General features: G+C 37.7%; 1 protein-coding gene and 1 pseudogene across 1 annotated transcript; one reads left to right on the top strand and one right to left on the bottom strand.

Moving 5' to 3' along the window:
* Positions 1–8,547: 8,547 nt before the first annotated feature.
* Positions 8,548–12,425, top strand: LOC123889734 (protein PHYTOCHROME KINASE SUBSTRATE 4-like). The gene has a single exon (XM_045939220.1). The coding sequence runs from the start codon at positions 10,159–10,161 to the stop codon at positions 11,740–11,742; it is 1,584 nt and encodes a 527-aa protein (XP_045795176.1). The 5' UTR covers positions 8,548–10,158; the 3' UTR covers positions 11,743–12,425.
* Positions 12,426–16,478: 4,053 nt separating this feature from the next.
* On the bottom strand, positions 16,479–16,594 carry LOC123893304 (annotated as a pseudogene).
* Positions 16,595–16,778: the final 184 nt, after the last annotated feature.

Below are 16,778 nucleotides of genomic sequence, written 5' to 3'. Positions count from 1 at the left end.
CGGGATAATGAGGTCAGCATTCCGTTCAGGGTTTGTATGGATTTTTTGTTGCTCGGAGTTGGGAGCTCCGTAAAGGCGCGACATTTGTCGGGGTTGGCTTCGATTCCTCGTTCTGTTAGGTAGAATCCGAGGAACTTTCCTGCTCGTACCCCAAAGGTGCACTTTTCTGGGTTGAATCGCATGTTGTGTTTTCTGGCCTGCTCGAAGACCTTACGTAAGTGGGCGGTATGGTCGATTTCCTCATGGGATTTTACGATCATGTCGTCCATGTAGACTTCGAGCATGTCGCCTATTTCTGCCCGGAATACTTTGTTCATCATCCGCTGGTATGTAGCACCAGCGTTTTTTAGACCGAAGGGCATTACGTTGTAGTAATAGTTGCCCGACTCGGTCATGAAAGCTGTTTTTCCCCTGTCGGCCACAGCCATTGGGATTTGGTTGTATCCTGAATATGCATCCATAAAAGACAATAATTTAAAGCCAGAAGAATTATCGACTAATTTATCAATGCAAGGTAAAGGATAGGAATCTTTAGGGCAAGCCCTATTGAGATCGGTATAGTCAACACACATGCGCCATTTTCCATTAGATTTTTTAACTAGTACAACGTTTGACAACCAGGTAGTGTATCTGGCTTCAGAAATAAAATTTGCCTCTAGGAGGTCTTTTACAGCTTTTTCAGCAGCCTCCGCTTTTTCGGGAGACTGCCTACGCCTACGTTGCACTACGGCACTAGCAAGTGGGTCGACAGTAAGTTGATGACAAGCGATGTTTGGATCCAGCCCGGGCATGTCGGCAGCGTGCCATGCGAACAGGTCAGCATTTTCTCTAAGGCAGGCTTTCAGCTGCTTCCTCGCCAACTCGGGGAGCCCTGTCCCAATCTTGACTCCTTTTTCTGGATCTTCGCCCAACTGGACTATCTCGAAATCTCCATCTGGAATGGGGCGATAATGTTCTTTGCTCGCCTCGTCATCCTCCTTCTCCTCCTTCTTTAGCTTTTTCTCCTCCTTATGCTCTTCTTGGAGGTGCGGCTGTCGAGGTCAACAGAGCTCACATTTGGGGCGGGCAGACTTGATGATGCTTCCGGGGAAGGCTTTGGTGGTGCTTCCGAGGAAGGCTTTTGCTTTTTTGGGTCAGGAGCCTTGCCAATGAAATTGTTGCCTTTGGACGCTGCGTCAAAGCATCTTCTTGCAGCTTCAATGTCCCCGTGTAGAGTAGCAACCTGCCCCTTATGAGTATAGTACTTCATCTTCAGGTGGGCAGTAGAAGGGACAGCAACCAGGTCTGCTATGGCCGTCCTGCCGATGATGCACTGGTAGAGGCAAGGGCAGTCCACGACCAAGAATTTCACCCTGATCGACTTAGCAGTCTCTTCGGAGCCAAAGGTGACGATCAGGTCGACATAACCCCAAGGCCTAGTAGTTGCTCCATTGAATCCTGTGAGATCTGAGCCCAAGTACGGGGTGAGATGTGTCTCGTCCAGCTGTAAGGTCCTGAACAAACTGGCGTACATGATGTCGCAGGAGCTCCCCGGATCGATGAGGACTCGACGAACGTCCATGTTGGCCATGTCTGCCCGGACGAGGAGGGGAATTTGGAAATTGGCTGTCCCACCGGGCAGCTCTTCTCGATAGAAGGCTAAAGGCATTGATCGCCCCTTCGCCTTGTCCAGCGTCGCGTTCATATTCGAGGACGTGTTGATGAGATCCTCGAATTTTCTTTTTATTGATCCGACGGTGTGCTTGTCCATGTGACCGCCGGATATGACGAGTGAGTCTGTGAAGTAGTCCCCCGTGGTAAGCGTAGGACTAGTATGGGTGTCCCCAAAACCGCTGGGGATAGCAAAGTCTTCTGGCCGGGAGACGCTCATGGCAATCTGCTTGGTGCCACTCTGCCCGGCTGGTGGGGGAACTACCTCCTCGACGGCGCGAGTCTCCGCGGCCTCTGGTCGAGGGTCATTGTTTCTCTTCACGAACTCTCGTAACTGTCCGTTTCTTATCAATATTTCGATAGCATCCTTCAGCTGGATGCAATCGTCGGTCCTGTGACCGTAACTCTTGTGGTATCTGCAATACCTATTCTTGTCTTGGCCGGGCTTCAGGGGAGTCGGCTTAGGCTGTTTTACATTCGCTCTGTTAAACTCAGAGATGTGAACTTCAGCAAATATTTCTCCCCGTGACTTGACGAGGGGGGTGTATGTGGCGAATGTGCTTGGAGGGCCACGAGATTCACGCCTGTCGCCCCTCCTTCTGTCTCTGCCCCTCTCGCCGCCCCGATCGCCGCCTCTATCATGTCCCCGGTCGCTTCCCCTGTCATCGTTCCTGTGGGTGGACTCGCGGGCAGGGTGGCTGCTTCCAGGTCGGGCAAGGCGAGCGACATCAGCTGCCTGGACCTCCTCGTAGTCGATGTACTTTTGAGCTTTTAGGAGGAGGTCGTCCCAGGTGGGTGGCTTTTCTATGCCCACAGCTTTGGCAAAATCGCTGCCCGGGCGAAGGCCCCTCTGCAGCAAGTATTTTTTCATGTCGTCGGTTGTTTCGACCTGCACAGCCTCTTTGTTGAATCTCTCGACGAAGTTGCGGAGAGTTTCGTCTTCAGCTTGGTATATGGCCTCCAAGGCATGCACAGTCTTTGGGTGCTTGCGGGAAGCAGTGAAGTGTCTGCAAAACTGTTCAGTAAGATCCCTCCATGAATGGATGGATTGAGGGGGCAGGCTTTGGTACCATGCCATTGCTCCCTTCCTCAGCGTGGTTGGGAACAGTCTGCACCTAATGGCCCCGCTGATGTTCCTGAAATCCAGGTTAGCGTTGACATTAGCTATGTGGTCGTCGGGGTCGGTCAAACCATCGTACGCGGGGAGCGTAGGAGGTCTCTCGAAGCCCTTTGGGACACGCTTCCTCAGAATGTCTGCGGTCAGGGGGCATCGGGGATCACCCTCGTCGCTCCCGTTAGGAGAATGGTCCTCGGAAGACCGGGGAGAATAGTCGCCGGGCATGGCCGTTGGACTGCGAGATTTGCGAGGACGGTAGCTGCCCGACGCGCCATGCTTGGCCATGTTCGCCAACCCTTGAGGTGAATGGCGCCGCGGAGCTTCGTGTTTTCCTTTCTTGCCCGGGGAGAGCCTACCCTCGCGATGTGGAGGAGTACGGTCCCTCTTCCGAGGAGTAACTTCGACCCTCTCTAAGTCGGGGCGTCGATGTTTGACGGCCGCCGGTCGAGGAGGGGAAGGAGTAGCCTGGTGTCTCCGCGGGGGAGAGTTGGTCTTTCTGCGACGCCGGCTTTTCTCCAGCGCGACGATTCTTTCGCTCTGCTCGTCCAGTCGACGATTTTGAGCCTGCATGGCCTCTGTTGTTTGTTTGAGGGCAGCGATCAAGGCTGCGACCTCAGAGTTGGCCAATACGGCGGGCTGTTCGGCGTTGTTTGCCGGAGCTTCTTGTTTCAATTGCGGGCGTTTGCCCATCCGACGATCGGTTAGGATCTCGACGTCTTCTTCATCGGAAGAGAGTGAGGCCTCCCGTCCGTCGCGGGAGTCGGTTTCTGGTCCGCGTGTCACGGTGGTATCGTCACGCACCGGTGATAGGACGGTGTTATGCTGCGGCGGCGGAGAGGATGGAACGTTGAGCACGTTGTCGTCGCCGGCGTCGGTGTTGAGTTGCTGTGATGAACTAGCCATGATGAAAGTTGTTGAAGAATGGAATCGGTTTTGATCTTTGTTTCTTTAGGAAAGATTAAAGAAGGGGAGGAACTCAGTCCCCACAGACGGCGCCACTGATCGTACCTGGTGATCAGAATAGATTGCTGGCCGGTCCGTAGAGCAAGCTTCCACACCGAAGGGGGGGTTTGTACCTGCAGGTGCTCCGATGCCTAAGTCAGCAAAGAGAACAAGAGAGATACAAAAGAAGAGAGAGAAAGTTGAATGCTTAATGATTCAGAATACCTGGCTCTCCTGTCTAGGAGAGCTTATATAGTGCCCCCAGCGCTGGGCCAAAGGTTGGTCTATTGGGCCTGGATAACCGGCCCAATAGGCTCAACTGCCAGGATAGTCCCTGTATCGTAGGGGAAGGCCGTTATTCACCTCTATCCTGGTTGGAGTCGTTCCGCTATTCGCGGGTAAGGGATAGACTCCGTGACGAATGCGGTTGGATAAAGGAGCACGTGTTAAACGTGCTGCTTAGCTGTTAAGCTAAGGCTGAATGAGTCGTTGTGCACGGATAGCCGAGCACGTGATTAGCGTGGAGCTAATCTGTTATGTCGAGCAGGACACGTCATTGCCTGACGTGTCGGGGAAGTCTCCCCTTATTGGGCCATGCCCCAAATGTCGGGCATAAGTGATTGGGCCAGCTCTTGGCCCAGTCCAGAACAGGAACGGATATATGTGATTCTATTTACATCTAAAATGAACATGTTAGCCGAAATCGGTATGACAAGCGATTAAAGAGGTAACTGGATGCGTCTCATTCAAAAGCTTATCATGCAAGTAAAAACGTAGCCGAACACGAGGATGCCAAATCTTTCTCAAGCCTATTGCTATCTAGCACAATCTCCAGGACTTTTTAAACTTTGTCAAAATGCATTAGAACTTGATAATTATGAGTTATTTTATTGATCATGCCCAATGTCTATGGCGTCACTAGCCTTAGAAGACGAAGAATGCAGACACTACTTGGAGTGCATTATGAATGAGGTTATTGGATCATGTCGTAAGTACACTACCAAAGTTGTACTCAGTTTTAGATACACAATCTATCAAGTTATGCACACAAATTTTATCTCTTTACTTTTCCTTTTATTTTTATGCATTTTTTAGGACAATAGTGAAATATCCACACATTGTACTTAATGATTTTTGAAGTAGTTAAAGAATCCACAGTTGAGGGACAAAATTCATCCCCTCAATGTAATCGCTATTGAAAATTAACAAGAACTATCGGTCAATTTCACAGCTAACTTTCAACTTAAACAACATATTTAACCTTGAAGTTAAATGGTTAATAATGACATAAAAAAAATTATGCATGAAAGTTAAAAATTACGGTAAAAAATTTCAAAAAAAAAAATTGGGAGCGTGAAATTTTAAAATGTTGGTGAATTTGAATATCTTTTACTCATCCGCTACATATGTAGCCGATTCAATGCATTGCTTAAGTATCAATCAGGGTTATTTTAAGAATTTAGCAGGACACAGAAAAAAAATGCAAAGAGTGTCAAAAAAAGCTCTCAAACATTCCAGTACAAATTAATAGAACCGGTAACTAGAAAAGCCCACATGTATTATTCAGTTGAAAATTACACCGATGTAACATTTGAGTAATGTTGCATCGCTCAATAACGCTTTAACGAATCTAAATTTTACAAAATCTGCCATTTGATTGAAAGTTTATAATATCATATAGATCATCTATATTAACTTTTACAAAATTCTAAAATCGTTTGATAGGTTATTGAGATCGATCAACCGCTAATCTTGATCTGTACCGGAAAATTTTGGTTGGAAAGAGAAAAATCCACCTTATGTGTTCCACCCATGGGTTCTCCGACGGAGATTATTCATCTCGGACAACAATGAAAACTTTATATCATACCAATATCATGGTAAAAAAATAAATATATCATCTCATGGTAAGTCGTTATTTTCTCCCGGGTTGTTTGTAGTACCTACAAGATCTTCTCCAAAATATGGGCAACCAATTTTATTTATTTTTTTGGAAAAGAATATGGGCAACCAATTAATAACTCATGATATGTCTTTATTTAATATTCCCTTCAATCATCTAGTACCTTGTAGTTCTATCATCAATATTCCAATACCACTATTACCTTACCTTGGGTTTTAAGGAAGGTTTTGGATTTGCACGAGCCCTTAATTAGGTGTTTAAATTCAGTAGTTTATCATTGTGTTTAGCATATTATGGTCAGAGACACTACAAGGTATGTTATATTTTTTGCATATATATAAAAAAAAATGGTCAGAGACACTAAGAAGACTTAGAAAGAATAAAATTTGTATCGAAAATAGTATTTTATATATTCTTAAAAGATAAATTACATAAGTTTCTAATTAGTACTCCAAAAACACTAGTTGACATTTTCTTTTTATTTATTAAGTCCAGTTTTTAGAGATGGTATTGTAAGTTACAATAAATAGTTTTATGATCATAACTCAAGTAGAAACATTACAATATACATGGATAATAAAAAAAATCACTTAATTATATACACTAGATTATTTAATAAAAAAATTGAATGAGTGAGTTACTATTAGGGGTGATCGCGGTGCGGTTTGGTTCGGTTTTGAGCATAAAAGTCATCCTAACCGCGAGATAAAAATGCATGCGGTTCGGTTTGGTTCGGTTGATTTTAAAAAGTCATCCAAACCAAACCAATGCGGTTTGGATCGGTTCGGTTGGTGCGGTTTAAAACATAACGATTGTACCGAACAATTTTAAGCATAAAAAAAAATAAAAAATTGAAGTTCCAAAATAACATTGTAGTACCAACAAAAATTATTTATCCAAAATAACATTATAGTAACTTACAATTTTAAATATATAAAAAAATTGAATTTTCAAAATAACATCACGGTACCGATAAAATTTGTTTATTTAAAATAACATTACAACACCAAAATAAAATTTCAGTACAAAAAATAAAAACAACTTGAAGTTCGATTAATTTGGTCGACTGACTTGGTAATTGGGCATGTATATTGGAATATAAATATATTTTCTTTTACGATATTGGAATATAAATATATAATAGTAACTTAATGCGGTTTTTGCGGTTATCCGCGGTTTTTGCGGTTTGCGGTTTTGCGGTTTGCGGTTCAGTAAGAAAGCCATCCAAATACATCCAAACCAAATGCGGTTTTTGCGGTTTTCAATTTGGTTTGGTTCGATTTGCGATTTTACTTTTGGATTGGTTCGGATACGATCACCCCTAGTTACTATCCAAACTATAGCAATGTAATGAAAATTTTCAAAAACTTCACGATATGCCAAGTGAACTCAAAGCTGGCGGGTTCTTTGCATTTATCTACTATTCTGTGACTCGATCACAAGATAGGGAGATTTAAATCAAAATCATTCTTAAATTAATTACCCAATGTTGTTAAAATATCATCATTATAAATAGAAATAGGCTAGTAAATATATTTTCAATTTTCTTTTGAGTCGCAAATGATATATGTACGAAGTTTTTACCGTTATTAATGATGATTAATATTTGTCAAAAAATCTATGAAGCACATAATGTGACTTCTCCCCTTCCAACTGAATTTTTCCAAACATAAAAGGCATAAATCAAACTCTTTAGCATTTGCTTAAAAAGCACAAGACTTTTACCACTTAAACTAATTTATTGTTGGTGTATTATATTTTTTAAAAGTTTTTTTATCATATGCAAATTTGCAAATGTTAAAAATTTCAAAATAAGAAGTTTGTATTGAAACTTCTGAATTTTATGCTAAATGCATAAATATCAAGATATGTATTTTTATTTATAATTGAATATGCAGTGCGAACACCCCTAAACCAATCGTCACGCTCATTTAAAGCAACAATATTTATTTGTCAATTTTGGATTAGACATACAGTATGTGATTTGAGTTTGCTTGTCAAAGTCTTCCACAATCACATGGGGTTACCATTAATTAGAGCTCGGTATCTGGACTAGTCTGCCCCATTTAACCCACCCTGTATAAGTCCACATATTAAATGGGGCGAACAAGTTCGTCAATAAATATAAACGAATTATAATATTAAGTTTGAGTTCGGTCCGCGTAAGTCTGCGGGTTAAACGGTTAACCTGCAGACTATTACACCAAAAAAGTTAAAAAAATAAATTTTTTTCAAAAAATAAACTAAATTAGTAAAAGCTAAAAAAAACTATATTATTAATAATTTTATGTTATAGTAACATAAATTGTAACTAACAAATATAAATAAATAAAGTTTGTAATATCATTGAGTTTTGTGTTATTGTCTACGTGAGTAAAAATAGGAGTGTGTTGTTGCTTTTTATAATTAAGTTTGGACTAAGTTTTTTTTTTTTTTGTTAAAAATGTTGAATTTGGACCTAGACCAAGTTATTTTTTAGACCAAATTATTTATAAGTGATATATATATATATAAATATAAAAGACGGATTTAACCTGCGGTTTTAACGGTCCAACCCACACGGGCAAAAATATAAACGGACCAAAATAAATTGGTCTTAAATCCATCGGGCTGCGGGTTAAACGGGTAGGTCCGGCGGACTTTGATCCGTATACCCAACTCTACCACTAATAAGGGTATGTGTTGAGTCCATGTTCAGAATAATTTCTTGGCAAAATTTTACTTATCTCACGGTCGAACTTCAAATTACTAGGATCCCTGCTCCTAAGAACCGGAGGATTAACGCAACAACAAAAAAAAAAAAGTAGCAAAGATATCATAAGCACCCCCTTTCACTAAACATGCAGTGAATTAAATGTTCATTAATCTGCATCAACCAAGATAAAATTTCGTGAAGTAATCATTGATATTGATAGCATGATAAAGAATAATCCAGTAAATAGAATATACTATATTATCACATACTAGAAAGAAAGCATGTAATCCAAATATTGTTCTAACTTCTGAGGCAAAATTTGGACCACCACCTGACCAAGAACCATGCGTAAATGGTCTAAAGACAGGCAATAAAGCAGTGCATGTTACCTAGAAGATTAATGGTGACCCACTATACACTTGCTTCCCAAATCAATCCACCTAAGATAATTGATATGGTAAACCCATAGACATTTCTTTATGTTCTATAAACAGTTCAGACATAACTTCTTCCCCTAAATGTCAAAATTTAATGGACCCTCACTTATTCACATTGTTATCTGGCTGGTGATTGATGTCTCAGATAGGACTTGCTTCTTTGCCTACTTTATTGAATCAACACTACCAAACTTATCATGAAGAGAAAACCAACTTGGTAAGTAAGAACAGAATATGAGAATTGGTCATAAATGAAGTTGGAAAACAATCTAATCAAGGGAAAAGTGATTCCGGCAATTTTAGGTCCTTGTAATAATACTAGTTAGTAGTAGTGATTTTTCATTCTTTTAGGGTCTTGTGAGACTTATGAAAGCTGCGAGTGACATGGACCTAACATTATTCTTCTGTCATTCCAAGAGAATGATTTGGACCACATAACTCTGTACAAGTATAACAGCATATGATATGATATGACATTGAGTAATAATAGCAATAACAGGTGTCAAAAATTAGAAGAGCTTATAATGTCTGCCTAATAAATCAATATAGAAATACTACATTACATATATGATATATTTTGTTAATAACTTGTACAAATAAAATAGCTCTATGATCTATCCAAATGGCATGAGTTATGGCATTGAGCTTCACAGTTACCAAGTAACTCTCTGATATGCAACACAGCTGAGAATCCTAGAGGCATTATCAAGATTTATCAAGTACATATCTTATTCAAAAATAGCATGTTCTGAATTGAATAAAATCTACTTGATAGTAACTTTATATCTACAAACATGGAGAATCATATGCCAATTAAAATTGTGTAAAAAACAGAATACTTTGTTGTTTTACATTTTCATTCATTGTGTTTTACTGTGTTCTGTTATCTGTGGTAGCCCAAAGCTACTGTTATATTCACCTTAAAATCAAAAGGAATTGAAATTGGCTTCAATGATTAAGACTCTAGACTAGACATAGATAGCTACTAACAGATGGCCATAATGCAACCAAATAATGAAGCATCACATATATAATTGGTTATTCAATAACTCTATCCAAATAGGTATCATAATCTAGTTTGGATATCTTGATTTTTTAAAAATTCAAACTTTTGTTGTTTGCTTATAATAATAGATGAAGTGTGTGAGGCAGATCATTGGCTGGGAATTTGTTTCATTGAAGAGTAAGGAAAAAAGGTAGGGTAAGGAGAATATGACATGTTTGATTTCAACAGCTTGATAATTGGTGACATCACAAATTGGTACACATACCTGAAACACATATATATGAAAGCAAAAGGAATTTCATAAGCAACCAACAACAAAGCCTAGTTTCATTTCATCTTTTTCACTCAGCTTTTCCAGTTACAAGCATATTAAACTAATATAAACATTACTGAAAAAAAAAAGAGTGTATGAAAAAGGATATGGAAAGAGCAACAGCAATGAAAACCTTTGATTGCAACCTGCCTCCAAAATCACCCATCTTAAGAGATACAGATGCATCTTTCTCATCATATCTCATACCCCAAAAGCCAAACACTTGCCAACCAAATAATAATCATAATCACCACCGCACAATCAACGATCCCACCTCAGAACTCAGCATATTCGATGCGCACAAATACTTCAACGAAGTAACCAATAACGACAGCCTCCAAAAAGTTACGATCAGCAGCAACAACAGCAACAGCAACAATAACAATAGCAGAGTTTCACCAGTGGTGATTAATATCAACAATGAAACAGAAAGCATTGGTATACCAGATTCTACAAGATACTCCTCGGCTTCTTCCTCGGTGGATGGTTATGCAAACATCAGAAACTATAGAGCGCGTTCCTTCCATGCCGCAACACCAACAGCTTCATCAGAAGCTAGCTGGAATAGTCAACAAGGTTTGTTATCACACCCACCAGGTGCTATCTCAGTTAACATAAAAAACCCTTCAAATCCAAACCCTAACAATAACAGCAACAAAAATAATCTTAGATCATCACTTTCAAAACCAATTTGGCTTTTAAGGAGAAAATGTCCATGCACAGGTAAAAAATCAGTTCAGGTCAATGAAAAAAAATCAACAGAATTACCCAAAAATAGCATAAAAAATCCATCACCAGTTTCACCATCACCACCACCACCACCACCAATGAACAATTGGGTTAACAATAACAATAGCATGGATCAAAATCAAACACCAACTCATGTTGTAACCAAATCACAAAGATTCCAACCAGTGGTAACAACAACTGTAAGAGTACCATTCACTGACGGATTCACATTCCCAGTGTTAAACCCTAATTCAATTTCAACAACAACAAAACACAAAAACGGCGTCGTTTTGGAAGAACCACCACGAGAATCGCTAGAGGTTTTCCGACCACCAGATGAACACACCGTGGAAGCAATTCATGCTAAATCCCTAAATTTCCCCTTTCTACCGGCTATGTCGCGAATCGTAATCGACGACGGAGACGCCGCGAGTGATGCGAGCTCTGATTTGTTCGAAATCGAGAGTTTCTCAACCGCGACGCAATCGTCATCTTACGCTGGTGCTGTGTACCGTCGAAACAGTAGAGACTCGTTTGATGAAGGATCGGTGACGACGGCGATGACGGAGTGTTATGAGCCGAGTGAGGCGAGTATTGAGTGGAGTGTAACAACCGCGGATGGATACGACGAAAGTAGCATCGTCAGTGGCTTCATCGGCGGCGGAGGAGGCGGTGGTAGTGGTGGCGTGACGGCGGAGCAATGGAAGAGAAAAGGCGGGAATGGGTTGTTAAGCTGTCGGTGTGAAAAAGCGGTTAGTGTGGGGCCACAGCCAGTGAAATGTGAAGGGGGACAAAGAGGGGCCACGTCAGCATGGAAACAAGTGAGTGGTGGTGTAATAAGTAGGGTAGGGGGTGTAAATATAAATAAACCACCACTTGCTAGGTCTTCTCATTCTCAAAGAAACAATAACAATTCACCTCGTGTCACTTCTTTTGCTTTTGCGACATAGCTTTTTTATTTTTTTTAATTTTCTTTTTAAGCTCGGTATTCCGGTCAAGAGGAGTGTTCATTTACGGTTACAGTTTTTTTTTACTCTGTATGAACTGGTCTAACACAAGAAATTTTGAGAGAAGCACAAAAGACATTCCAAAGACTCGAGTCTTCACCATCACATCGATCCATGTGGGTTGACATAGCTATTTATTTGATTTTGATGTTGATGCATGCATCCTTGTAATGTTACATTGCGTAATGCACGGCAAGGGCTCTACGATTTCTTGTTTCCTTGTTTGTTTGTTTCTTCAATTTTTATGGTCCCAGATAATGTGTTTTGTTGTGGTTTTCTCTTCTAATAATGTGCTTATTTTTGTTTTATGGATTTGTAACACACCATGTAGCCACTCTTAGCTACTTGTGTATCACATCACTGTTCCTTTTTCTCTATACTGCCAAATGAATTACAATTTATTAACACAAGTTTGATTTATGACGAAGAGGATTTAAGTGTATGTTTGTTATCACATGAAATCATACTGGTTAATAGGTGATTTTGGTAAAGCCACTATGATACTATGAATTGCCAAACATGTAATAAGCATATATTTCGCTTTAAATTCTACCAATTCTTTCTGTGTTTAATGTCATTTCATAGTAGAAACAATCATATGCTAAGTTAATATACATAGGAATTGAACCTAATCACAGGACACCTTTCACTTTACGAATCATTTTTATAAGAATGAATTATTAATAATATTTCAAGAATTTAATTGATATGCACCGACGGTGTAAAATAATTTTACACTGTCAACCAATACCAACCATGTTTTCCGCCACATCACCCCACTTCACCTCACTTTCTTGATATTACATGGCAAAATAATGGTTGTTTATTGGACGATGGTGTAAAACTATTTTACACCGTCGGTGCATATCAATTAAACTCATATAAAAATCTATCAATCAGGTCAAAATATTGTAGGCGCGTGAAGAGTGTGTTGAAAAAAACTCACAAATTGGTTATATGAATTGGACACAATATAAGAAATAAATGTACTTGAGTTTTTCTCCGTACTATTTGAATAGAAAAGTGATTTTTTTTGTTTTTTACTATAGCATGTGTTAAGAGTTTTACCTTAAGGGTCCGTTTGGTGCACAGGATAAGAGACAAGATAGGATAACTGTATCATATCCTGCCTCAATTCAGTGTTTGATGATACAGTAGGATATGATAAGTTAATCATGAAGCTTATCATATCCTGTCTCTCTAGTTATAATTCTTATCCTGAATTTGAGCTGGGTTACCAGCAGGATAGGATAAGAAAAAAAAAATTATTGATTTATTTTATAAAATATATTTTAAAATACATAAAATAAAATTAATAAAATATAAATAATAAAAAATTAATTTTTAAATATATATGTGATTTTCTCATAGGGATAATTTTGTAATTTAAATATTCTAAAAAATCAAAATTTTACTAAAATTACAATATTTTAAAGTAAAATGATTATTAAAAAATTGACAAATATGGATATTAATTTAAATTTTATAAAAAATTAAATATAATTCTTTTGCAATAGTAGTTTTATTATTTACGTATGAGATATATCATATATTTATTTGGCTTATCTAACATGTATATATTATTGAGTTATTTATTTGATCATGATTCATATAAAAAATTAAACTTGATTATTTTCTCATGATTTTTATTTGAAATTATATAAAGTTATTTGATTACTTATTTATATTTTTTATTTATAAAATTCAAAGTATTACAAAATAATTTTAAAAAAAATAACAATTGTTTTACAAGAGTAATTTTGTCATTTAAATATGTTATATATCTTATTATATTATTATGAACTATTAAAAACAAAATATAATAGTTATCATGTTTGTTATCCTATGTGCACCAAACACATGATATGATAACTGAGTATAACTGTTATCCTGCTGTTATCCTATCTTTATTCTGTTTTATATCATATCATGTCACTATGTTATCATGCGCACCAAACGGGCCCTAAGGGGATAAAAGTCCTACATTGAGAGCCTCTTCCACTTATTGGATTAGTCATGAGTTAAATTTTCTTCATGTGTTTAAGTTTTAACAATTAGTGTTTTATGAGCTAGGGCACAGAAATGCCTACTTATAGGCTAGATTGAGGTGTTCTACTAAATACAGATAAGTGAGTGAAGTTGTCATAAAAGAAATTGGGCTACTATCGACGGGTCAATGTTGGTAGTGATAAAGTGAAAATCATCGTAGACATCGATTCTTAAAGGGTGTCAAGATGTGAGTTTCACATTGAGTAGATAAATATATTCAATATAATATTTAAACATTAAAGCTTAAGACTTTCTCTCCTTTTAGATTAGTCTTTTGAGTTGAACTCTTCTCTCATGTGCTTAAATCTTAACATGTTAATATTATTTGTATTATTTTTTTGACAGTTAATTTTTGTATAACCTTGATTAATATTCTTGATACAAAATTGTAGAATGTTCTATTTTCTTCTACTTGTAAATATGCATGTGGCGTGTATAAATTAATAACAACATCATGTAGAATATGCGGGTCCTATTATTAATGTATTCATATACAAAATCACATGGGAATGGACGAATGGTTATTATTCTATTTAGAAGCTATACAAAATCACGTGGGAAGACATGAAACATGGTAGTATTTTATTTGAAGACTAGTATCATATCATTTATTAAGAAGATTAGATTAGATTTTCCCTACATTTGTTGGTAGAGTGTCTTTCCATGTCCTTAAAACTTGAGAAAGTAGCAGCACTTTAGGTCGAAATATTCTTATCACAAACAAGGGCATGCATCTCCATCTCGATCCTATTCATTTGGATAACTCCACGGACTAATTAATACGGACTAATACCGTATTGTGTACTAATATTTTTGTTTAGTTTATCTTGCTCAAAAGGTCCATGATGATTATGTTCTTTAAGATTCTTTTCCTTCATCATTATAATCAATCTTCATGCACCTGTACCATTCATCTCACAATCTTGAGTTCTAGCAAATTTTTGTTGAATTTTGTCGGTTGGCAAATAAATTTATTAATGTAACTTTTCTTCCGTAGAATTTGTTGTACTAAACTTAGCAATTAAAGAATATAAGTGAAGAGAATGAAAATAGTAATTAAAGAATTGTGTTGGTATTACGTATCATTCTATAATCACTTGCACTATGTTTGTTTAGTTAGATTTATAGAAGAAAGAAATAAGAAAGAGAGATAAAAAATATTTTTTTTATTTTATAATATACTCTTGTCATCAATAAGTTAGTTTATAAGTGTTGAGTGTTAAAGTTAGGAGAATATGAAACATAAAATTAGAAAGGATAAATTTGTCTTTTATCATTTTAATTAATTTCTTTCTACCCATTATTTTTATTCATACAAACTATATAAAATTTCTACTCAATTTCTTTCTTCCTTACTTCTCTCTTCCCTATTTCTCTCTTTCTTATTTCTTTGGACGTCCAAACACAGTGTTAACGTAATTTATGTGATCTATTATATATACTCTATATATTTCAAATATGTTTACATCTATATCACTCATCATATGTTTCCTTGTCTGGAAAACAATGAGAATTTCCTGATAATTGTTAATCTTTGATGTCTCGCTCGGTTAATTAATATAACGGCATTATGACATAATAGTATTTGCGATTGTGAAATTAACCATATGTTTAGCAATTAAATTCCATAAATTAGTTTATTCCACGTCCTTAAGTAGCACTTCCTAAATCAAAAGATCAATATAGGAGTTTGAGTTTCACAGTTGTAAAAACATTAAGAACAAAAATAAATCATAAACATATCAAAACACATTTCATATATAGCCAGCTAGATCACATATTTACATTAAGATCATAAATAACGAACTTAATCACAATACAAGAGAGCGTTTAGCTACTCATATTCATGAACATAATTTACAAATAAAGAAAAAAGAGAGGAGATTACATCAAGAACTTGAAAGCAAAACTCCAAAGCTTCCCAAGGGTGGAAAACCACTCATTCCGCCTCTTCCTAGTGTATTTCTCAGCTCTTCTCTAAATTGAATGAAAAATGAATGAGTTTGAGGCTCTATTTATAGTTGAGGAAATACATTTCCTCGCTGAACGAACTAGTTTTCTTCGAAGGAGGGAAATGTCAGCTCACAGCCAACTTGCCAATTTGTGTTTTTGCCTCCCTTGTTCGCTCGATCGATTTTCTCGCCAACCATTGATTCTCAGACTTGGGACTTTCTGACTTGGTTCGCTTCTAAGATGCTCTCGCGAGACTTGTGAGTGAAGCAAGGAAAGTTAGCTCGTTTTAGCACATCTTCATTAGTGGTGTGCAAAAAAAAAAAAAGATCGAAACTGAAAAAAATAAAAACATGAGTAAAAAAACGAATCAGGTGAGTTGAATTGGGTAAACCGGCTCACGGATCAAAAAATTCAAGTCTATATGAGTTGAACCGGTCGGGCCAAGTTTTATTTAAACTCAACCCGCGTAAACCGAACTCGACCGAACTATGTATTCCTATTTGGATTTTTTTCTATTTAGATCCACCATTATTCTCTTAGTCTCTTTATCATCCGAAGCAATTTTTTTGTCTTCAACTATGTTATTTCACTATTTTTCTCTCTTCAATTCCCAAATTCCAATTCAATTTTTTTGAATGGCTCCAATTCAATTAATTTGTTTTGTTGAATTGTAATTAGAAATAAGAATCAACTTTTCAGGAGGTCACCCAGCCTAGTACTTCTCTCGCCCAAACACGCTTAACTTCGAAGTTCTGATGGGATCCGGTGCATTAGTGCTGGTATGATCGCACCTAAAAAAAAAAGAAATAAGAATCAAATGTGTGAGAGAGAAGCCATGGATCTGGAATGGATTTCAAGGAAGAAGTCATGGATTTTGAGGGGCTTGAGAGTTGAGAGCAACTTGAGGGGCTTAAATAGCAAAAGTCTCCTATTTGTATGTTACAATGTACACTAAGCCCTAATCTCCAACTAGGTCC

The sequence above is a fragment of the Trifolium pratense genome, linkage group LG6, assembly GCF_020283565.1.
Source record: "Trifolium pratense cultivar HEN17-A07 linkage group LG6, ARS_RC_1.1, whole genome shotgun sequence".
In the NCBI taxonomy this organism is placed as follows: Eukaryota; Viridiplantae; Streptophyta; class Magnoliopsida; order Fabales; family Fabaceae; genus Trifolium; species Trifolium pratense.
This window is presented reverse-complemented; position numbering and strand designations above follow the sequence as displayed.